General features: G+C 31.5%; 3 protein-coding genes across 7 annotated transcripts; all 3 read left to right on the plus strand.

The window, feature by feature from the left end:
• The first annotated feature begins 855 nt into the window (after positions 1-855).
• Positions 856-6,025, plus strand: LOC112714442 (glycosyltransferase BC10). 2 transcript variants are annotated; one of them, XR_011866389.1, is made up of 10 exons: positions 856-1,485; positions 1,608-1,724; positions 2,811-2,911; positions 3,083-3,154; positions 3,282-3,363; positions 3,983-4,063; positions 4,277-4,318; positions 4,957-5,021; positions 5,166-5,312; positions 5,545-6,025. XR_011866389.1 is itself a non-coding variant. In XM_025766041.3 (10 exons), exons 1-10 carry the CDS (start codon positions 1,171-1,173, stop codon positions 5,722-5,724), a joined length of 1,197 nt encoding a protein of 398 aa, XP_025621826.1. In that variant the 5' UTR covers positions 856-1,170; the 3' UTR covers positions 5,725-6,025. The 2 variants fall into 2 exon arrangements, 1 of the variants encoding a protein (XP_025621826.1); XM_025766041.3 differs by having other exon boundaries at positions 4,962-5,021.
• Positions 6,026-6,469: 444 nt separating this feature from the next.
• Positions 6,470-10,694, plus strand: LOC112714440 (uncharacterized). Of its 4 annotated transcripts, XM_072204384.1 has the most exons (6): positions 6,470-6,847; positions 7,012-7,486; positions 8,600-9,657; positions 9,782-9,946; positions 10,021-10,200; positions 10,367-10,694. In XM_072204384.1, exons 2-6 carry the CDS (start codon positions 7,036-7,038, stop codon positions 10,379-10,381), a joined length of 1,869 nt encoding a protein of 622 aa, XP_072060485.1. In that variant the 5' UTR covers positions 6,470-6,847; positions 7,012-7,035; the 3' UTR covers positions 10,382-10,694. The 4 variants fall into 4 exon arrangements, with proteins under 4 accessions (XP_072060485.1, XP_072060486.1, XP_072060487.1 ...); XM_072204385.1 differs by lacking the exon at positions 6,470-6,847 and having other exon boundaries at positions 6,855-7,486; positions 10,027-10,200; XM_072204386.1 differs by lacking the exon at positions 6,470-6,847 and having other exon boundaries at positions 6,855-7,486; positions 9,839-9,946.
• A 631-nt stretch (positions 10,695-11,325) lies between these two features.
• Positions 11,326-15,939, plus strand: LOC112714439 (cellulose synthase A catalytic subunit 8 [UDP-forming]). The gene is made up of 12 exons (XM_025766035.3): positions 11,326-11,731; positions 11,838-11,969; positions 12,058-12,208; positions 12,472-12,744; positions 12,829-13,174; positions 13,256-13,393; positions 13,527-13,652; positions 13,754-13,966; positions 14,080-14,320; positions 14,421-14,620; positions 14,702-15,055; positions 15,214-15,939. Exons 1-12 carry the CDS (start codon positions 11,554-11,556, stop codon positions 15,799-15,801), a joined length of 2,940 nt encoding a protein of 979 aa, XP_025621820.1. The 5' UTR covers positions 11,326-11,553; the 3' UTR covers positions 15,802-15,939.
• The last annotated feature ends 7,386 nt before the right edge of the window (positions 15,940-23,325 follow it).

The raw sequence follows: 23,325 nt of genomic DNA on the forward strand, positions 1-23,325 counted from the left end.
TAAGCCATGTCAGCAAGTGTTAGCCACTTCAATACAGGCGATGATGGAAGGACTAACGCGGTCAGATTGGTTATCTTTTGGGAACGAATTTGATTAATTTTATCTTTTGGGACGAAAATAAAGATCGGAATATCTTTCAGGAATGATTTTGACTATTAACTTTGCGAATAAAAAATAAATTAATTCTGCTATATAACCTAGAGGAGTCAACCAACTCTTGTCAACCTTTAATGAATTGGACTCCAGACGGAACTCAGCAACAAAAAAAACACCCGCCCAATTATCTCAATTCACTTTTATGTAAAGGAATTTAGTGGAAAATCTTGTCCATTATTACACAGTAAATGAGTTTTCTATAAAATATATGTTTGATTGTTTGGTTTGATGCTGAGAAAGATCATAGATTGAACTATAAAGGAATAGTAAATTGAGTAATAAACGGTTTTTGCTATATTTAATCTTTAATGATAATAGGAGGAAAAAATTGCCTTCAAGTAGAAGTGTTGAAGAATAAAATATAGGCTATAAATTAATTTAGCCTATAAATGAATGTCATTGATTAGGAACTAGGTCCTATATATTGGTAGATATACCGGAGCATAATAATACATAGAAGTTAAAAATCAGCTAAAATATATTTAAATATTATATAAATACATAATAATTAAATTCTAAAACATATATATGAATTAGTGTATAAATGTTTATTAATATACTTTTTAACATAGAGAATAATAGTAAATGCAATATTAGTTAAGTTAGTAAGTATTTTATGTTCAAATTAAAATATGAACTTAAAGTTTAGACATTACAAATATAATTTTTTATAAATTATATATAATAACAGATATCCTTAAAAAATAACAACAACACTTTTCCCATCCTCTCATTATAATAAGAAATTATATATATTTGGATTTAGTTAATGAATCCATAAGTAATAAGAACATTGGATCTGGGGTTAGGTTAAGTGAACGAATGATGTGGGTCCACGTGTATTTTGGCGAGGCGGTGCCGCGCCCTCCGTTGAAAAGCTTCACTGGCCACGTTGGCGTTGCCGACGTTTCAACGCAGGCAGCTATGGCTATGGTATCATCATCATTCATGCTTGTTTTCGTTCTCCAATTTACATGGTAATCAAATCAAATGCTCTGTTAGCTTTAGGTGGTGATGGTGGTGGTGGCAACTGCAAGTGCGAGAGGCGTGCCTCCCAAGAGGCGCCACGTCATCACCAGCACCAACGGCAGTAGATTCTTCAGCTGGAAGCTCCTCATCCTGCTCTGCGTTTCACTCTCCTGCCTCGTCGTTTTGGCCTCTCTATTTTCTCTTCACTCCTCTTACCTCTCCAACGCTGATAGCTCCAACCACTTCAAGGTAACGCGATCAACGGTTTCTAGAACCTTCCACGGCCCCCCTAAGATCGCCTTCTTGTTCCTCGTTCGCCAAAACATCCCCCTTGATTTCCTCTGGCATGTCTTCTTCAAGGTTCGTTTCCCTCTTCTTTTTCTTTCTTTTTTCTAATATTTTTTTAAAACTGATCGTTATTGGAAATTATGAGAAAAATATGTTTGAGCTTCTTGTTTTTTTTATGGATTTGGTTGGTGCAGAACGGTAACGTTGCCAAGTTCTCGATTTACGTTCATTCGGCGCCAGGTTTCGTGTTGGATGAGTCAACTACGAGATCCAGCTTCTTCTATGGTACACAAATCTCCAATGTCATTCAGGTTCCCCATCCTTCTCCTCTTTTCCCTATTTTGGCTTTTCCAATTGGTGGTTTGCAAATATATAAGTTGCTTTCTTTTCGGTTGTTGATGCTTGATGTGGATGTATGTATATATTACCCTTTCCTATGATGCACAAAATGGGAAGAAATTAAAAAGTAAAATATTAATTCCCGGGGAACTTCTAACGTCTGTTTTGTTTAACTACTCACAAATTTTGAGTTATGAATTTGTTATACGACCTGTGAAGTTGTCTCCATGTCCCTTGAAAATATTCTTTCTGCTAGACTTGGTGGGTGGAGCCGCTAAATTTGTCACCTCTTAAATTGAAGGGACACCAAATTGACTCTTGATCAAGGAAAAATTCTTTCCAACGGGTTTTTTTTAACTCGTCAACCACTATGTTACTTGCATCGTGTATAACATAATTTACCTTTTAAGAAAATATTTCAAATGGGTGATTTAAACTTGTCAACCAATATGTGTTGGTAAGTTACATCTTATTACATTATTTTTTCATTTTTTTAAAAATCATATTACATAATGCATGGCGTGGTTTCATCAAAAGCAAATTATGCAAGATATAGTAAACAAATCATATATATATATATATATATATATATATATATATATATATATATATATATATATATATATATATATATATATATATATATATATATTATTTCCTAGCTTAAATGCTGTAATTCGCAATAATCTGGCGCTAGGAAGCTAAGCATTTGACCTGAATCAAATAAGTATCCTTTGTTCATACTCATTGTTTTTTTTATTGGGCCTGGATATATGTTTTTATCCTAATGCGATCTCTGCGGATATGATTTAGTATAAAGATAGAGTTATGCTAATACAAAAGGGAAATGATTTTATAGAGAAAGTGAACTTCTATGTATTTTTAATGCCATTGGAAACTCAGATTTTATCTTTCCTATAGAAATCCTTCCATTTTTGTATTCTTCACAAATGCCCTTTGTAAAACCGATAAAGATATAAATTGTCAGCTGTTGTCTGGTATACCAATGTGTTGTCTAGTCTGAATTTTTTAAGAGTTTGCTTAATTCGTTATTTTAGGTTTCATGGGGAGAATCAAGTATGATTCAGGCTGAAAGGTTGTTACTGGCGGCAGCACTAGATGACCCTGCAAATCAAAGATTTGTTCTTCTCTCAGATAGGTTGGCATTTACAAGTCTTGTAATAACATAAGTTTCCATTAGGACTTTTATCTTTATATGTTTCTTCTTTGTCCTGTTTGTTTTGTATCCCTTTTGAAGTGAAGAGGCAGGTTGGGACGTGGTAATTTACTTGCCATAGTAAGAGTTTAAGTTTCTGTTTTCCATGTGCAGCTGTGTTCCTCTGTACAACTTCTCGTATGTGTATAATTATGTCATGGTTTCTCAAAGGAGCTTTGTGGACAGGTAGAGAAGAAGGCTTTGGTTCTTGAGGTGCTTAGCACTATATCTTTTTTGGCTGCTCAATTATAATAAGTTCATGTGAAATGGAAATGTCCAAAAGGTGCAATGAATTAGTTTGTTCATATTGTAGCTTTCTTGATGTGAAGGATGGCCGCTACAACCCGAAAATGTCACCTAAAATACCAAGGGAAAAATGGCGTAAAGGGTCACAGGTGATTTCTCTTATCTTTGATTTTGTTTAATCTTGATGTTGTTCTTTCCAGTCATGAAGGACTAAATCTGGTGGTATTTTCATCTGCAATTATGTTTCTTTTTGTTGCTGAGATGTTTTTATTAAAATGTTTTGTTCTGCAATCTGTCAGAACCTACCACCTAGGTGTAGCTATCAGCTATCTCTTGTAGGTGATGGAGGAGCATCAATCTGAATAGCTGAAGGATTGATGAGATATATTAATCCATTTCAATTTACTCTTCGTTTATGTGGTTTTTATGCTGTGTATCCTGTATGTGACAATATTTGGTTCAATCAATTCTGTAGATTAATGGGTTAAAAAGAGGCAAGGAAATGTCTTGCTTTCCTTTAGAACTGGTTGGAGAAAATATTGATCGTCATAAATCATTGTTTGCTACATCCAGCTGACTTTGGTAACACATACCATGCTATTGGTGTAGTTATTAATTTGGAAATTCAAGCATACCTTATTGATTCATTGACTGCTTTTGATAGATATCAAATTGAATGCTAAATATCACATTATATTAGTAGGTGACATCATAAACTGTTTATTCCTTTAAAATATGTTTAAAGTTGAATTCATTTTGAATTTTCAGTGGTTCACTGTAGTACGTAGTCATGCAGAAGTAATTGTTGATGATGATGTTATCTTCCCTGTCTTCAATAAGCATTGTAAGGTATGTAATCAATCACAACTAGTTTCAACCATATTTTATGTTGATTCAAACTTTCTTGTGTTGATTTATTAAGTTTGCTTTAAAGTTGATATGATATTATTTCAAAGTTGTCTTATAGAACCCAGCACAATACTGTTGCAAGACTGGGACTACTGTAAATGTTTAATGTGTTAATACTAAGGAATAACTTGTCTGATTTTCTTCCCATCTCAGAGACGTCCACCAATTGATAACAGAAAGGGAAAGCTGAATCTTGTAAGTGGTTTAATTTTAGTTTTCTTTATATCATTATTGGAATGTATCATGTTATCTTACTGTTATGCGACACAATATTCCTTGCTTCTTTTTAAACTGGAAATTTAGTTCAATACTCTACTATAAAGGCATACTTCTATTCTGATTATATCACATAATTGCAGGCCGAAGTTGTTATTTTAAATTTCATCCCATTGTCTTACTTCCCCCCTTCTATTTGGTATTTGATCACAGAATATAGTCAGATGAGTTACTTTCACAACCCTGGAACAGCTGTAGAATATCTATGATATGGTTCCTGTATACTTTTTTCTCAAACACTCAAATAACCTAATATTTGCAAAAGCCCCATATACAAACCATTTGATTCATGTGTGAGAATTAGTACATGATTGACATTTTTTGTGGGATTTTATGTTTTCACTTATTTGTCGTATGTGTTAAAAGATCCTTGTAAAAATCAGTAGCCTCTGTGGACTTGATCAAACTATGGAGGATGCTGTGATTCTAGTTTTTTTCATACTGATAATGTGGTGATTTGAGTATTCATATTATAGAGTGTTGTTTTTGTTCCTTTTTCCCCCCTCTTTCTTTTCCCTATCAATATAAGTGATTGTTAACTATGGTTTTGGCATAAGTGCAGAAAATTCAGAAGCAGCACAACTGTATTCCAGATGAACACTATGTTCAGACATTGCTTGCAGTAAGATACTAAGATTCTTCCATCACTATTTACCTTTGCTATTTGAGGTTAAGGTTTTCTATTTTTTCCCTATTAAAGTTTAATACCTCTTCAAGTATTAATTTGCAATGATATTCTTTCTTCTTTCCTATGTTTTCTTTGTAGATGCATGGTCTTGAAGGTCAACTTGAACGTAGAACGTTGACCTATACCCTGTGGAACCAGTCTACAACAAAGATGGAGAATAAAGGCTGGCATCCTATTACTTTCAGCTATGCAAATGCTAGCCCTCAAAGGATAAAGGAAATGAAGGTTATCTTCTGATACCTTATATTATACCTGTGGATAGATTTAGCTGCATAATTGGTGGATAATTGAGAACTACTTGTGCAGAGATTTCTATTCCTTTTTGTCAATAATTCTCAGTTATCATAGGTCTGCAAAATTATGCTCAATTATCATGTTTGTATTTTTGTTTCTGGCTACCATTTCCTTAACCCTGTGCCTTGTTCTTTCTTTTTTTTTTCTTCCTTCTCTCTAACAGAGCATCAATAATGTATATTATGAGACGGAGTTTAGGACAGAATGGTGTCGTGTGAATTCAACATCAGTTCCGTGCTTTTTATTTGCTAGGAAATTCTCTAAGGGAGCTGCCATGCGCTTATTGAGCGACGAAGTTGTTGGTCACTTCCAAATTTCTGCAGTGTTGGACACTCCCCCATGACATGTTCACATACAAATTAGTGAAATTACTGACCTACTTTCACATATACTTGGGACCTCAAATGGGATTGGTATACACAGAATAGCATACTCCGCAGTTCACACACAGATTTTGAAGACCCTAGTAACAACATATTCCTAGGTAGCTGTGGCTGAATCAGTTAATTTGGATGTAACAATCTAATAGGACCAATATTTTATCTGGGTTTAGCTAATAGGTTTTACGTATCTATCACGTGTAGTACAGTTATCAGTTGCATTGAGTGATAATTACAGTATAAAGAGAAGCATTTTTCATTTTATATTTTCGGTGTTGGAGAAGCGTTATTCTAAAAAGCTAACGTCATTTCCACAGTGAGTGATGGGGATGATAGTGTATTAGTAGTTCATAAATCTATCTTCAAAACAGAAATCAATTGAAGAAAAAGTCATTGATTCAAGAGAAAAAGTTGAATAGGTGAACAATGATTGCTTATCTACTTATTTGTTCATTAAACAATATATCAAGTAACCAAGAAAATAAGTCAATGAATAGAAGAAGAATGAACAATCTACTGAGTAATTGCTATAGTTACATTTTAGGATTACGAGAAGTGGCTATGTGATTATGGGACACGGGAAAGGATATTGGCTCAACATAGGTAATGTAATTTGGAAGACACAATTTGACCCATTTAATTTGTGGTCAACTGTCATCTATGCTTGAAGGAGATAAAACTAGGAAATGAAGTAGACAGAGAATTGTTAGGAAAGTAGAGGATTTTGATAGCAGCAAATATTGAAAAAAACAGAGGAGGTTGATATGTTGCATAAACAATTTTTTTTTATAAAAGTAATAATTTTGCTAAAAATACCTCAATAATTAAGTTACTAACAGGTCCACTAATAATTATGTAACCTAATTTTTAGGAGCTTATTCCCCTAACAAATAAAATTTAAAATAAAATATAATTTATACAAAAATAATAAATTTTAAACCTCAAACTCTAAAATTAAAATAAAAAATTGATAAAAAAAAGTTTCAACATCCAGTAATAAAAGGAACAAATTTCAAGAGAGAGGAACTATTAAACAAAGCACAAACAATTTCCTGGGAAAGGGTACTTAACTACTTAGGGAGGAAGGTAAAACAAATTCTAAGTCAATAGTCTTCGCCTTCCTTTGTTCTTTTCCACTGTTCCCTCTGTTCCTTTATGCCATTATTACTCCCTTTCCTTTTCTGCATTTTTGTTTGACCAAGCTTTGACTTTTTGATCACCAAGTGTTTGTTCTGTGTGCTCTTCCAAAGGATCAAAGAAGAAACAAAGCAACAATGGATCAGGGGAAGAAATCGGCTTCATTGACCACTACACGTTTGTCACCACTTGCAAAACCCTTCACTCTCAACCGCTCCACCAACCACCAACCTGGTTCAGCTTCTTCATCCGTGCTTCACTGTAACGATGATCCTTTTAGCTCTTTGCTTGATTCTTTCAGGAAAAGCAACATGGGTTCTAAAGTAGCAACTGTGCCTTCAAAAACAACAGCTTTACCTGTTGAAATTTCCACTCAGGAACAGGAAAAATCACTTTTTGAACAGTACCCTTCTCAGGAATTTGGAAAAGATGATGACTTTGATGGGATTCACTGGTCACACTTTAGAATTCTGGAAGAGTTTCCAATGCCTAGTTACTCATCAAGCTTGACTGGTTTAGGTTATGGTACTGGTATCAGTGGTAATGAAGTTGGTAGTTCAGTTGATGATGGGAGCATGCTTCAAAAAGGTAATTTTCTTTTTCTTCTTGAATGGTTTGGGGCCTGCCCCAAACTAATGCAATTTTGATAGATTCTGATGATTATCTTTCACTTGTATAGTACGTTGGTTATGCCTTTCTTATCTGATTGATCTTCCCGCCCTTACTTCTGAGGGAAGTACCTTTAGTTAGTTGTGTGCTATAATTTCTATCACATTAAGCCTTTTACTGCATATAGTGAGGATAGTTTCTTTCATACTCAGTCTATTGTAGACTTGAGCCTTGTGTTTCTATGGTTACTAATATGGAGTATATGTATAAGATTTAACTGTTAAGTAGCATGTGGTTAACAAAGGGAATTGCGAAGTCGTTATTGTTGGTGAAAATGGTAATTTGCAGTCTTGCACAATTTCTAAGCAATGCTAAGAGTTGAGATTTCAATTTATTTCTCCCACAAGGATTTGGATTCTCTAAAGTTTGAATGTCACTTTAAAGAGTAAAGTGTGATCTCTCACCATTTATTTTATAGGTGGGACTAAAAATAAATATGAGAGAGAAACCATTCAAGGATAAAAGATCACACTTTATCCTCTAAAGTACAAATTTAAAATTTAGAGCATCCAAATTCCTCCCACAAATGTTAGGAATTACATGCAATGAAAAGCAACTCACTAGTTATGCTATTGCCTTCATAATAAAAAATTCAAAATCACTCATATTTCACTTGTATGCAAAGAATAACAAATTTTGGTGCTTAAAAGACAAGCAATTTATTTGTTTCAGTGTATTTTTATGTTCTTTAGACCGTTTAAAGATAAGCTACGTGCTGAGTGTGTTTGTGTCTATAAAGTGGTAGATTAGTATTTCTCTACTACTATATAGTGAAGAAACATTTGATTTTTCATATCTGAGAGAAATATTTCGACTTACTGCTACATTCTTATGTTTGTTGTTCTAATTATGCTCTCATGACCGAAAATATCGTATTATTGGATTTTCAAATGCACCAGCAAAATCAGTTCAAGTAGTGGTAATCAAAAGCATGCCTAGCATTCAATTCTAGTATGCTGTTCTTGAATTTTGGTTCTAATTTTGTTGACAAGTTGCACTCTGGTGCTTCATAATTTTTGTTTGTTTGTTTAGGTAAGCATGCTCTTGATGGGTCAAACACTTGTATAGCAGTGTCTGATGGTCTTCTTAAAAAAAGCAATACAATTGGGGAAAAAGATATTCTATCAAATTCAAAAAGCACCATAGATCAAGCTAGCTCTAATCTTAATTACCCTAAGTTATCACCACTCAAGTTATCAACTGATACATACTCTGCTAAAAACATTCTGCATGATCAATCTTCCAATAACTTAGGAGTTGACAGTGAATCTGAGGTGGATTCTCCTTGTTGGCAGGGAACAACAGCTTTTAGTGCAACGCCATTAGAAACTTCAGAGCCTATACAATCTCATCATGTTGAGAAAGGAACAGAAAAACATAATAGTTTAAATCCTCTGGCTCCTCAGTTCTTTCCTGGTGTTGGATACATCAAAGATGATTTTCTGTCTTCCAAATCTAGTGCATGCCCTGTAGCTAATAATTTAGATTATATGGAAACTGTGTTGGTGGAATCCCCGTTGGAATTAAATAAGGGAACTGAGCTTCGGCATTATACTAACGTCAGTGGAAGAGAGAACACATTTAATGTCCTTAATGATCCAAAAAATAATTATATGAATCCTGTGCAAAATTCTCACTCTATAATGACTCAATCTTCTTCCATAGTAGATTGCTCAACACTGAAAGGAAAACTTGTAACTGCTGTAAATGTTGATGGCTTTGTGAATGGAACTAATGGGGTTTTCCATGGAAATGGTCATCCTCCAATTCCAACTTCATCCTCATCTGGAGTTGATTTTAATACTGATCTTCTTAAAAAACTCAAGGGTCTTTTGAAGTTATTTATCGAGTCTCCCAGACCCGATGTTCATATAATGGTCAATGCTATGCATGTTCTTTCAGAATTGCTTGTCCAAACTTCTGTAGACCTAGCAAATTCATATAGTGAACCTGATCCTGATATTGTTGCACAAATAATCAATAATCTGAACATGCTTAGCACAAAAAGATTTGAACAAGGGATTTCAACCCATGATTCAACATTTGCAGACAGTCCATATCATCTTGATAGGTCATCAAAATATTCTAAGGTATGTATTTAATCTGTCTTAGGCGATTTATGCATGTTAGCACCCTAGCTGGAATCTTCTCCCTGCCCCCAGTTTTATGCTGATTTTCGTTACTGCTCTTCAAACTAATATGTCTATGTTGAAGGGACTTGAATTGACAAGTGTCGAGACCCTACCCACGCTGAATCAACCTTATGTGCAGAATGATCACCTGGGAAAGAAAATCAGTGTTTCTAAAGTGTTTGCTGAGAGTGGACGGATTTCTTTTGCATCTAGCAATCATCAAGGCACTGAAAATGAATTTGCTGAGGTACTTGGTGTGATGGTACTAGAATGTAACTAGAACTTTTCTGAAATTTGGAATAAATGTTTGAGTGATTGCAGCTTCAGGTCATTCGAAGAAGTCTTGGGAAGAGTTTGGATTATGAGAAACAAATGCATCCAGAGGCTATGTTGTTTTGGAATTTGTGGCTTGATTCTGAAGCAGAACGGTGTTATAGGAAATTCAAGATGTTCCGTTGCCTTATGGAATCTGGCATGGATTTAAATTCAGCGAACATTGCGGTATTCCCTTCCACCTAAAATGTTACAGCAATCTTCTCTTCTTCACTAACTTAATACTTAATGTTCTTTACATGGCCTAATATATAGGATTGCTGCTCTTAGAAGCCTCCTTCAAACTAACCTGCTCTAATATTGTATATACTAACATAGGTGGAGATGTTTTCAGGAACTGTTGAGGTGATACTGCTTTGTAGATTTGAGAGGCACAGAACTGAGGCTGTAATTAGATTGGTGAAATCATATAAAGAGGGAAAAAACGGAATCTATAATTTGATAACAAAGTTGACATGTTATTATATGTCAAGAGTTGTAAGTTTTAACATGCCACTTAATGCTCTGTGGCATCACGGTAATACTAATAAAGTGTCTTGTTACATTCAAACACTTGTAATTTTTGTCAATAATATGATCTTTATTTGTATTTAGATATAATCAGGACAAGATGCTATTTCATGATGGCTTTACATCTTTACATGGTTTAATAATTCGTGTCATCTTAACTTTGTCTCTTCTGAACATTGAACTTCCAAGTTACTTTTTGGCAACCACTTTTGTCAAAGATATCATGACCTTGATGCTTCTGTTGTAATATTTTGCCTTTTTTTTAAGAACCATATTTTAGTCATGTATTCTAACCTCAAAAGGAATGGAATTTTTTTTTAAAATATTGAAAATTTATTAAAGAAATCTGAGTTAGGACACAACATGGTGAGTATCTATAACAAGGTTGTGAGAACCGGACTGGTCAATAAACCGATAAAATTATTGGTTTATTGGTTTACTAGTTCGATCGAGATTTAACTGAGGTTTAACCGGTTTTAATTAAATATGAACCGAACCGATGTTAGAACAACTTAGTAGAGATGTGCAACATACGAATCACGGTTATAATAAATGCTGAACATTGTTAGCTTAATCTGGAATAACAAGATGAACGGTCAAGTATCATTATCAATTATAATCATGTGCTGTATTAGTAAAAATGAAGAATATAATTGAAATAATAATATTTGTATATGGTTGCTGCAATGAGCTTGTAGATGAAGGGTAGTTAGTTAAAGATGTATCTAGCACAACCGAAGGAGTTGTTGTTCCTTATAGTTCCCGCAATAAATTCAAAACTTTATTCCTTCAGTGAGAGAATGTGCCTTTGTTTGTGAGTTAAACAATGATAAGAACCCTTCAACATATGAAAATGAACCCACCACCATCATCACTACCCTTTTCCACCATACACATTCAAAGGGTTGGTTTATGCTTCTGCCTTACGATTATAAAAACATTGCAACATAGCACTCTCATTTGAACCTTGAGGGGTATGACCAAGATCATAACCAAGAAAACAAGAACAGAATGATGGAATCTAGTGTTCAGTTGTGCAATTCTTGTGGGGAACAAATTGGAGTTGATGCTAATGGAGAGGTGTTTGTGGCTTGTCATGAGTGCTATTTTCCAATCTGCAAAGCTTGTTTTGATTATGAAATGAATGAGGGTCGCAAAGCTTGTCTGAGATGTGCTACTCTCTATGAAGGTAACACTTTGAAATCTCTACTTTAAAATCATTTCACAAAGTAATTGAATTAGCATGCATGTGCCTTCTTTTTCCTGAGCTTTGTTTCCTTTTATACATCTTATAGAAAGATCCAAAAATGATGATGACACCAAGGTTAATGGAAATCGGTCAACATCAATGGCTTCTGAGCTCAGTATTTCTCAGGATTTTGGAATCCATGCTAGGCATGTCAGTACTGTGTCCACAGTGGATAGTGGTATGAGAGACTTAAGCTAACATTTTCAAGTAGATTTTTCTTTAGAAATGCTCATTGATCATTCATTCATAACATGGTTTTCTTGTAGAGTTAAATGATGAATATGGGAATCCAATCTGGAAAAATAGAGTGGAGAGCTGGAAGGAGAAGGATAAGAAGAAAAACAAGAAGAAAAAGGCTGAATCTAAGGCCGAAAATGCGGCGCCAATTCCACCGGAACAGCAGATGGAAGAAATACAGTAAGTTCACTCAGAAATGAGAAAGTTTTCTTGAAATGAACAATAAACAATTCATTCCCCTTGGGTTAGTATATTCCTAGAGATGCATGGAATTGGACACAGAAATAAGCTCTCCACTTTATAGCAGTAGTTATAGGCAGAATACAAATTATCAAACCTTAAGCATCCTAAATATAAAAGGAATGACATGGACAAAAATTTAGTATGGTTCTTTAAGATTATATTGATGTGCATACATGGTTATGTGTTGGTATGTTCTGCAGATCCTCAGAGGCTGCTGCTGCTGAGCCACTCTCAATTACTATTCCAATATCAAAAACAAAAATGGGACCATACAGATTTGTGATAATCATGCGTCTGATAATCTTAGGTCTCTTCTTCCATTACCGAGTCACAAATCCTGTTGACAGTGCTTTTGCTTTGTGGTTGACATCTATCATCTGTGAGATCTGGTTTGCATTTTCATGGGTGTTAGATCAGTTCCCTAAATGGTATCCCATCAACAGGCACACTTTCATTGACAGGCTTTCTGCCAGGTGTTCCTTGTACTTCAAGTTTTCTGTTGAACATCTCTTAAGTTAATTGTGAATACTCATGTGTGATCTATGTTGGAATGTCAGGTTTGAAAGAGAAGGTGAACCATCTCAGCTTGCTGCTGTGGATTTCTTTGTCAGTACAGTGGATCCATTGAAGGAACCGCCGCTGATCACGGCTAACACAGTGCTTTCTATTCTTGCTGTGGACTACCCTGTGGATAAAGTATCCTGTTATGTGTCTGATGATGGTGCTGCAATGCTTACATTTGAATCCCTTGTGGAGACAGCTGATTTTGCAAGAAAGTGGGTTCCGTTTTGCAAGCAGTACTCGATTGAGCCGCGAGCGCCTGAGTTCTACTTCTCTCAGAAGATTGACTACCTCAAAGACAAAATTCAACCTTCTTTTGTGAAGGAACGTAGAGCTATGAAGGTATTCATTACATACATTACATCACATTGTTCTTTTTCTAAATCCAAATGGAGTATCTCATGAATCATGATTATCTTCCAGAGAGACTATGAGGAGTATAAAGTAAGAATCAATGCTTTGGTAGCCAAGGCACAGAAAACACCAGAAGAAGGATGGACTATGCAAGATGGAACCCCTTGGCCTGGGAATAACTCGCGCGATCACCCTGGCATGATTCAGGTATATCCATTCACCATTTGTTGAATCAAATCTATTGGCAGAGTCAAATGCCTAACTTCAAGGACTAAATTATTTTTGCCAGTTTAAAGTGTCCTGTATTCAAATGAATTTTTCTGTTATTTGCTATTTGCAGGTTTTCCTTGGACACACTGGTGCACATGACATAGAAGGGAATGAACTTCCTAGGCTGGTGTATGTTTCCAGAGAGAAAAGGCCAGGTTACCAACATCACAAAAAGGCTGGTGCTGAAAATGCACTGGTAAGAATGCTTAAAAAATTTTTCTGGATTAATGTTTCATATCCTTATTATGATCATTGAGATTTTATTAGGCCTGTTGATTCTTGTTTGGATTTTTATAGGTGAGGGTCTCAGCAGTTCTCACAAATGCTCCCTTCATTCTCAATCTTGATTGTGATCATTATGTTAACAATAGCAAAGCTGTCCGGGAAGCAATGTGTTTTCTTATGGATCCAGAAGTTGGTAGAGATGTCTGTTATGTGCAGTTCCCCCAGAGATTCGACGGTATTGATCGCAGTGATCGATATGCAAATCGCAACACAGTTTTCTTTGACGTGAGTTTAAATCAAAACAAACTGTTTCAACAGAAATTTTGTATTGTGTGTGGTAGAATTATATAACAATGAAAAAAGTATTCACAGCACTTTTTAACCTTGATCCAATTCAGGTTAACATGAAAGGACTTGATGGAATTCAAGGACCTATGTATGTGGGAACTGGATGTGTTTTCAATAGACAAGCTCTTTATGGTTATAGTCCACCTTCCATGCCCAACTTACCAAGATCTTCTTCATCATGCTGCTGCTGCTGCCCCTCAAAGAAGGCCAAAAAAGATGTCTCTGAGCTTTATAAAGATGCAAAGAGGGAAGAACTTGATGCTGCTATTTTTAATCTTAGGGAGATTGAAAGTAAGAACAGTTTTGTTTTTTTTCCAACCATGTTTCACTGAAAATACAGAACAAACTCTTATTGAGTGATATATCACTGGTTTCTTTTTCTTTGCTGTAGATTATGATGAGTATGAGAGGTCAATGCTGATTTCACAGATGAGCTTTGAGAAAACATTTGGCTTGTCCACTGTTTTCATTGAGTCCACATTGATGGAGAATGGAGGTGTTCCTGATTCTGCAGATCCCTCAATGCTGATCAAGGAGGCCATTCATGTAATTGGCTGTGGATATGAAGAGAAGACTGAATGGGGAAAAGAGGTGAGGCTTAAACGTTTCTTTCATGTGTTATTGACTTGTTCACTAACTAAAATGTGTTGTTCTTGTTGTGCATTCATTCAGATTGGTTGGATTTATGGATCAGTGACAGAGGATATCTTAACTGGATTCAAGATGCACTGTAGAGGATGGAGATCAATTTACTGCATGCCATTAAGGCCAGCATTCAAAGGGTCAGCACCAATCAACTTGTCTGATAGGTTGCACCAAGTTCTTAGGTGGGCCCTTGGATCAGTTGAAATCTTCTTCAGCAGACACTGCCCTTTGTGGTATGGATTTGCAGGTGGACGCCTCAGATGGCTTCAGAGACTAGCTTACATAAACACCATTGTCTATCCTTTCACATCACTTCCTCTTGTTGCTTATTGTTCCTTGCCAGCAATTTGCCTTCTCTCTGGAAAATTCATCATACCAACGGTAGTTTCTTCATCTTTTATTCTTCTTAACACATCATAACAAGCTACAACTAATAATGTCTTGCACCAAAGAAAACAATTCATAGCTGCATAAGCTTAGAACTTAGGCCATTACACTAATTAGCCTTAAACCATTTTGTTCTTGACAATTGTATGCAGCTATCAAACCTAGCAAGTGTACTCTTTCTTGGACTATTTCTGTCCATCATAACCACCAGCATCTTGGAGCTTCGATGGAGTGGCGTGACCATCGAAGCAATATGGCGAAACGAGCAGTTCTGGGTCATAGGAGGCGTCTCGGCCCATCTCTTCGCCGTCTTCCAAGGTTTCCTGAAGATGTTAGCAGGCATTGACACAAACTTCACAGTCACAGCAAAAGCTGCAGATGACACAGAGTTTGGTGAACTCTACATCATAAAATGGACCACACTCTTGATCCCTCCAACAACTCTGATCATAGTTAACATGGTTGGTGTTGTTGCTGGTTTCTCTGATGCACTCAATGGAGGCTATGAGTCTTGGGGACCTTTATTTGGCAAAGTTTTCTTTGCATTTTGGGTTATTTTTCATCTGTATCCATTCCTCAAAGGTCTCATGGGTCGCCAGAACAGAACACCAACCATTGTTATACTTTGGTCAGTGTTGTTGGCATCAGTCTTCTCTCTTGTTTGGGTTAAGATCAATCCCTTTATCAGCAGAACTGACAGCTCAACCATCTCAGGGACTTGCATTTCCATTGATTGTTAAAATCTCACAATTATCAAACAGTTTTGATCATATGGTATTTGTGAAAGATTTCATTTGCTACAGTGTGCAAAGTCATAAGATGTATAACTATTTTTCACGGAAATTGAAAACTCTCGATATATATTTTTTTGAGTTAAATTTTTTTTTATATTGTATAAGAACTAAGAAATATTAGTGAATTTTTTAAAATATTTTTTACTTATAGAAATTGAATAGACGATATAAATATTAATAAAAAATAATATTGTTTGTTGTTCTTATGACATAAAAATTATGAAAATTGAATAAATAATTTATCATAAATTATTTTGAAATTAAATTGAAATAGTAATATATAAATATTCTAACTTGTTATATCTATTTTAGATAAAATATTATATCAATTTATTTATTATCTGTTATAAAATAGAATATATACTCCTTTAAATAATTCAAACTAATGGTTAATAATAAATGAGTTTATGTGAATTATGATATTTAATTAAAATGAATATACCTAAAATTTAACATAATCTTAATAATATAATATCTTAACAATTTTTTTTAAATAATAATAAAAAGATTTAAAAATATATACTCTTAGTACATTTAAAAACATTTGTTTATTTGATCTATAATTTTTAGTAAATTTTTACGTAATATTTAAAAGGATATTTAAGAACATCTACTAAATTAATTAATCATTTTTTAAAAATCCATGTGCAAATGTGTTCTCATCTGAGCGAAGTTAATACTGGATGTTAGTTGGGGGTATTTACTATTTAGTTTGGTGTTTATTTGATATTATAAAATCATTCCAAAAAATTTTTATATAGACAAAAACAATAAGGCAAATTTTGGTTGATGGACGCAGTTATAACTTGACATGATAACAATCCCCAACTATCATCAAACTCGCTCGTCAAAAATCAAAACCTAGTAACAATCTTCTTAACAGCTTGCATTCTTCAAAATTATTTAACGAAAACTACTACTTAAAAGTTAAAACATAGCAATGAAACTGAAATCTTGTCATACATTAATTAATTAATATTAACTTCTCTAGAATCAACAGATTTGGCATAATTCAACTAAAAGCTAAGTAATCTCATTGATATAATACCTACTCAATTTATCTCTGTCCAAAATCACACATCTCTTTAAACAAATCTATCTCTGTAATACATAATCAAAGTTGAAATATATATCATTTTCATACCAAAAGGACAAAAACACAAACCAATTTAAGTTGGTCTATTAATTAGTTTATTAATTTATTTAAACAAATATCAAGGAGATCCAATTCTGTTTTGGTCAGTAAATGGAATTAACTTATTGATTAATAATAAATTTTTAAATAAAATTTTGATTCGCGATAAATTAGTCCTTAACTACTTACTAGATTGAAGGATATATACCTCATCAGCCATCATTTTAATTCCATTTTAGGAGTTATTTCATTTGCCTATAATAAGTTTAATTTCATTTTTTTTTGAAAGAAAACAAAACAAATAAACAAAAAACAAATGCTAATCAAACAAAGAAACATCTCTCTATAGTCATATCTAATAATGCCGTCAACAACTAAAAGATCAAACTCAGTCCACTCTTATAACTCCTAATTGATTTATTGAAAAAATTCGCAACACCTGAGAAACCCCCTAGCCCCACCAGTCCTCTTTTACCATTTTGAGAAACCCACATGAGTGATCCAAGAATTTAAACTCCGGAACAGCCTCAGACTCTCTAGCAATCTACTATTCTCCATAATCAAAGGACAATGATCAGATAAACCTCTTTGCCCGCCTTTCAGCATCGTCTCAGAAAACTCTTCAATCCATCCCACGCTAACCAATACCCGATCAAAGCGATTACACGATTGACCTCGAAACTACGTAAATTTCTGATCATTCAGCTCTAGAACCACTAGCTCCATATCTTGTATCCATGTTTTAAAAATTACTGCTGATCCTGTAAACATACTAGCTCATTTCTTTTCTTTCACTTGCACAACCTCATTAAAGTCACCCATGTAGCAAATAGGGACTTGACACAAACCATAGATAAAACTCAACTAGCAGAACGCAAAATTAAAATTCTTGTTCGTCAACACCCCTTCCACACACAATCATCTCTCCCCTTTATAGCAGTTACGCAAGTCAAATATCAGTACGTCCCACCACAACAAAAAACCTCTAAAAATACCGTCCGGTCCGAAACTCACAAGAACCCAACCCGCTGCATTATTTTTCAAAATTATACTGCAACCTATTTTTGGTTTGAGCCAGAATTATGTGGTTATGCCACAAATATAATCACACAACCAATGAAATAAAACACAATTACTCAACCAAGAAAAATTTTGGATTCAATTAGCAATGACAAAGTTTTTGCATCTGGCACTCCATACAGCCTCACGTGCAGATAAATACTCTCACTCATAAAATTGTTTGATCTCATAATAATATAAGCATCCTCTCTACTGAAAGCTTTCTTTGAAACCTTAACTGCCACCTTGTCTAAACCTTTATTCATATACAGTATTTGACTTGTTGTAGTACTCTACGTTAACATGTGTTTGATAAGACATTAGCAGATATGCGTTGTAAGAAATTACATTCCTATTATCCATATAGAATTTTCTTTCAGTAACTACTCTTGTGTTTTATCTTCTACATGATGGGTATCCACTATCATTAATAACTGTGGTGTTATTGAATGTTTTAGGATAATATTTGGTATAGTATCTATCTTTTATGCAGGAAGATTTTGAGCAACTAGTCCATGAATCATATATGTAGACACAGCTCTAAACAATTTTAGGTGTCAAACAGGATCGGACAATCCTAACAATATTAACCGGTCAATTTAAATTGTATTTGTTATTTTGTGGTCTTCACTCAACCACAAAAGAATATGAATATGTGGTGGACTTCTCTTTTAGAATTCTACCATATACATCATTATAATAAAAAGATAAAAAAAATAATATGTTATAAATAAACTATCTATTTAACAAAAAAATTTTCTAAAAATAAGTTAAATGATGAACAATACCTGCATCTAGCACTTCTAGCACTTCGAATGTAATCCCTTGCTTAAGATCAAAGGTTATCATATCAAGCTTAATTTTAAACACTCTACATAATATATCTAGTCGGTCTTCAATCTTCAAGTTCTTTGGATTATTAACTCTATCAATCTCTTGTTAACTTGAGTTACATGTCATTGTGATGAAGAGATCTGGATATCTATATATTTCTTACAAATTGTTAGAGTATCTTGATAATTATTAAACATGTATCTCATGTAAACTGTGAAATACGCAGATAGCTAGATTGACACATTTATCTGCTTTGGAAGCACAGATTTCATCTTTAATAACTATGTCTTGAATCCTAACCCCTTATATATATCGCTCCTGATTTTATCATTTAATTAATTAATTAATTAATTAATATTTTTATTTTATACTCCTTTTAAAATAATGTCATGAGAAAAATTGAAATTCAATATTATTTTAAAATATAAAACTCTTTTAATCTAATAAAAAATAGAAATTAAAAATAATTATTTTAGTTTTATCATAAATTGTATATATCTTATTATTTGTCAATAAAAATAAAAAATTAATTACAATTTAAAAATTAATAATCTTATAAATTATGTAAATATTTAAAACTAACAACTTAAGAAAGCGTATTTAAAAATTTAAAAACTAAACCTAACCAAATAACTTAAATTTTAAAAAATAACAACTTAAACAAAATAACTTAAGAAATAACTTAAAATTTAAAAGATAACTACCTAAGCAAATAACTTATAATTTATAAACAAAGTTTTAAAAATTTATAATAACGAAATCTAAGTAAGTACTTTCCAAGCTCAATGTATTAATGTCACACTAGTAAAAAAAATTTTATTTTTTTCGAACTACTAAATTGGTTCAATTTTTTAGGAACGATAGAAAAAAAATAAGTATAGAAAAATATATATTAGTTTTTTTTAATAGTATAAATAATCTAACATTTTAAAAAAATAAATAATTTTATTCAATTTAATCTAATATTTTGTAGTTAGCAAATTTGCTTATAAATTATGTAAATAAAAAAGATATTTTTAAAGATATTTGCTTATCTAAAAATTAAAAAAAAAATATATTTTAAATTTAAAAATTTAAACAAAGTGTTTAAATTAGCAATTAGAAATTAAAATTAGGTTTTTTTAAATAATTACACATTAAAAATTAATAACTAATTTAATTATATCAACAATATTTCTATTATATGATATCAAATACTAAATTAAAAATTAACAAAACATGACCGGTATGAATTGAAAAAAAAAATCACAAATAATAACCAAATAAGATTAACTTATATTAAAAAAATTTTTAAATTCCAAACATAAAAATTAAAAAAAAAGATAAAAAAAATAACAACTTAAGAACAAATAATATTTTCACCAAAACAAATATATGTTTAGTATTATTCTATTAGATAGACTTAAAAATGGGATTCTAAAATATGCCTATTCAAATTCTCAATTTTTATTCTCAATCTTGATCATTTTGCAAGTTAAAGTATCTTCTTCCACTCCTAAATTTTCGGACTCCGAAAATAATCGTTTGATTGGTGTAATAGTATTTTTCAACACTTCAGATCTATCATCGTCTGTAATTTTGAAGGAGATAACTACAACTTGAACATTTGAAATTTTTGTAAAAACATAGGTAGATCTCTTTAAATTTTACAAAAATATAGATAGAATTTAAAATTTAAAATCAAAAAAATTAGCTCCATGTTAATAATTAACAATCTTTTGAAATGTGATAGTTACCTAATTATTTCACAATGATGTATTGATATCAAATTTTATTTTATTTTATTTTAAATTTTAAAATTTTAAAACATTAATTAATTAATTTTTTTTTGAGAAAATAGATATTAGAATTACAATTTGTTATGGTTGCAAAAGATATTTTATATTTAAATTTCATTAACTTATCAACATTTAATTTAAGTATAATTTAAATTTAAAAAATAAATTGAAGTTTTATTTGAATATAAAAAAAACAAACAAACCTCTTAATTCAGTGAGTTTTTAAATTAAAAAAAAACTTAAATAAATAAAATGAATAAATAAAAATAATCTATGTACAACAAATTGAAATTATTTTTTTTATTTTTTTCAGTTAAGGATATTAACTGAAAGTAATTAATTATACTAAACAATAGAGATATTGTATTATATATTTCTAACTCATACTTTTATAGTTGAATTATAGTTAGAATTTTCTTAAACATAATTGAGTTTGATTTAAATTTGACTTAAATTTATAGATAAAATAAATAAATTTAAATTATAAACTCTAATAACTAACTAATTTAACACTATAATTTTTCGAAAATAAAAGAGAGTAAAAAGGAATATAAGGTAACTAAAATAATTACGTGAACTTATTTATTGCTATTAGTTATTAAGTGAACTTAGTTTTTTCAAAAATATAAATTATTAGTTTTTTCTTTAAATAAAAAAGTAATATTATTATAATTAAAGTAAAATATAACTATAATTTAAAAATTTAAAAGTAATTTTTAAGCAAATAATTTATAAATAAATTTTTAAATTAGTTTAACAATATTAAAAACTAAATATCTAACAACTTAAGAAAGTGTATTTAAAAATTTAAAAACTAACAACGTATGCAAATAACTTAAAATTTAAAAAATAACAATATAACTAAAACCGCTTAAGCAAATAACTTAAAATTTAAAAAATAACCACCTAAGCAAATAACTTATAATTTATAAATAAAATTTTAAAAATTTCTAATGACAACACCTAAAAAAAACTTTTCAAATTCAATGTATAAGCGATACGTCAGAAAAAAAACTCTAAATTTAAAAAATAATAATTTAAGTAAAACAATTTAAGCAAATAAATAATGTTATGGATAAAAGGAGATCGCCACAACTTGAATATTTGAAAGTTTTTGTAAAAGCATATGTGGACTTGTTGCATTCACATTGGTCGTACCACTAGTCTGGAGTATTTCCTCAACTTTTTTACAGAAAAGAAAATTACCGTATCTAATTTTTTTAACTGCTCAATGATTTTAACTTGATAAATTTTTAAGAATGCAGCCTCATTTGGAATTCCGCCGATATTACCCTATGTTCTTCAAATATTACAAAGCTAGATAAATAAAGCGAAAAAAGACTATAAATTGGATGACATTTGCTTCTTCAATATTGAAGAACATCTTTGTGCCATACATGAAATTCTGTAAAACAATTCTTCTTGAAAAATTTAATTTAATACAAAATGAGTAAAAACTCACATAAAAAATGAGTAAAAGCTCACATATAAAAATTCACATAATTATAGATAAATATTACCATTATATAACTTCACTCTAACAAATTGTAAGACGACAACAGCTCAATTTTTATTGTCGGATCTAAAAAAGCATTTAATTCATGTGCATAGTTACCAAAAAGTGCACACTCCATTATTTTTCTATGACAAATAAAATGTTTAATGTTAAATTTTTTTATAACAAAATAAATAAAAATAATTACAACTAAAAAAATAACTATCAATAAAATAATATCAAATTATATATATATATATATTTAAAAATTAACAATAAAATTAAAACGTCAAGCACAATTTAAAAAAATTAATAATTAATTTATTAATTATTTTAAACTCATAAAAAACCTAACTACGGAAAGAATGCTTTTTATTAATTTTTTTTATAAAAATTTAAATACTTTTTTTTTTCAAAATCAATCCGAACTGATCTTTCAAAAAAATTAAATACTATTAACAAAAAATGTTGCTTTTTTTTCAAAAACGTTACCTTTGAATAAAAACGTTTGTTACCTATTAATAATATTAATAAAATAAGTTAAAATAATAATTTAAAGAGATGAGAATATCAAAATTTTTAGATTTATAAAAATAAATATATAATTATCCATCATTAATCTCTAATTCAATAACAATGTACTTGGTAGATTTATCATTCTTTTCAAGAGTTCTCTCATTCCCAATTCCAGCAAGATATCCAACAACATAAGAAATAATTTAAAATAAAAAAAATATTGTCAATAAATTTGTTAAAAAAAACACAGCCGAAATTATCAATAAAATAAATAAATTTATAAATAAATTATACTTTTTCTAAAACAATAAACTTACCAACTAAGTAGGTATAATCGTACCTAAGAGCATTGAGAGTGTCAAAACTCACAAAATTAAATCTATATCGTGGGATACTTGACGATTCTAGAAGTCTGTGCACATCGATACGTTAGTTTAAATTAACCACATACTCATGATGTGCTTGAAGTTACCCTCGTTGAGTTCATTTGATAAGATATTCCTTCGATGGGAATAAACAAACAAATTTAAAATATAAATTAAATAAATATATTAACAAATTTTAAAGTTATAAGTTAACATAAATATTTAAATTTACGTACGTAGCTATAATTTTTGAAAAAAATCTACAAAAATTTAAAAAATAGTGCTAAA

The sequence above is a fragment of the Arachis hypogaea genome, chromosome 10, assembly GCF_003086295.3.
Source record: "Arachis hypogaea cultivar Tifrunner chromosome 10, arahy.Tifrunner.gnm2.J5K5, whole genome shotgun sequence".
NCBI classification, from domain to species: Eukaryota; Viridiplantae; Streptophyta; class Magnoliopsida; order Fabales; family Fabaceae; genus Arachis; species Arachis hypogaea.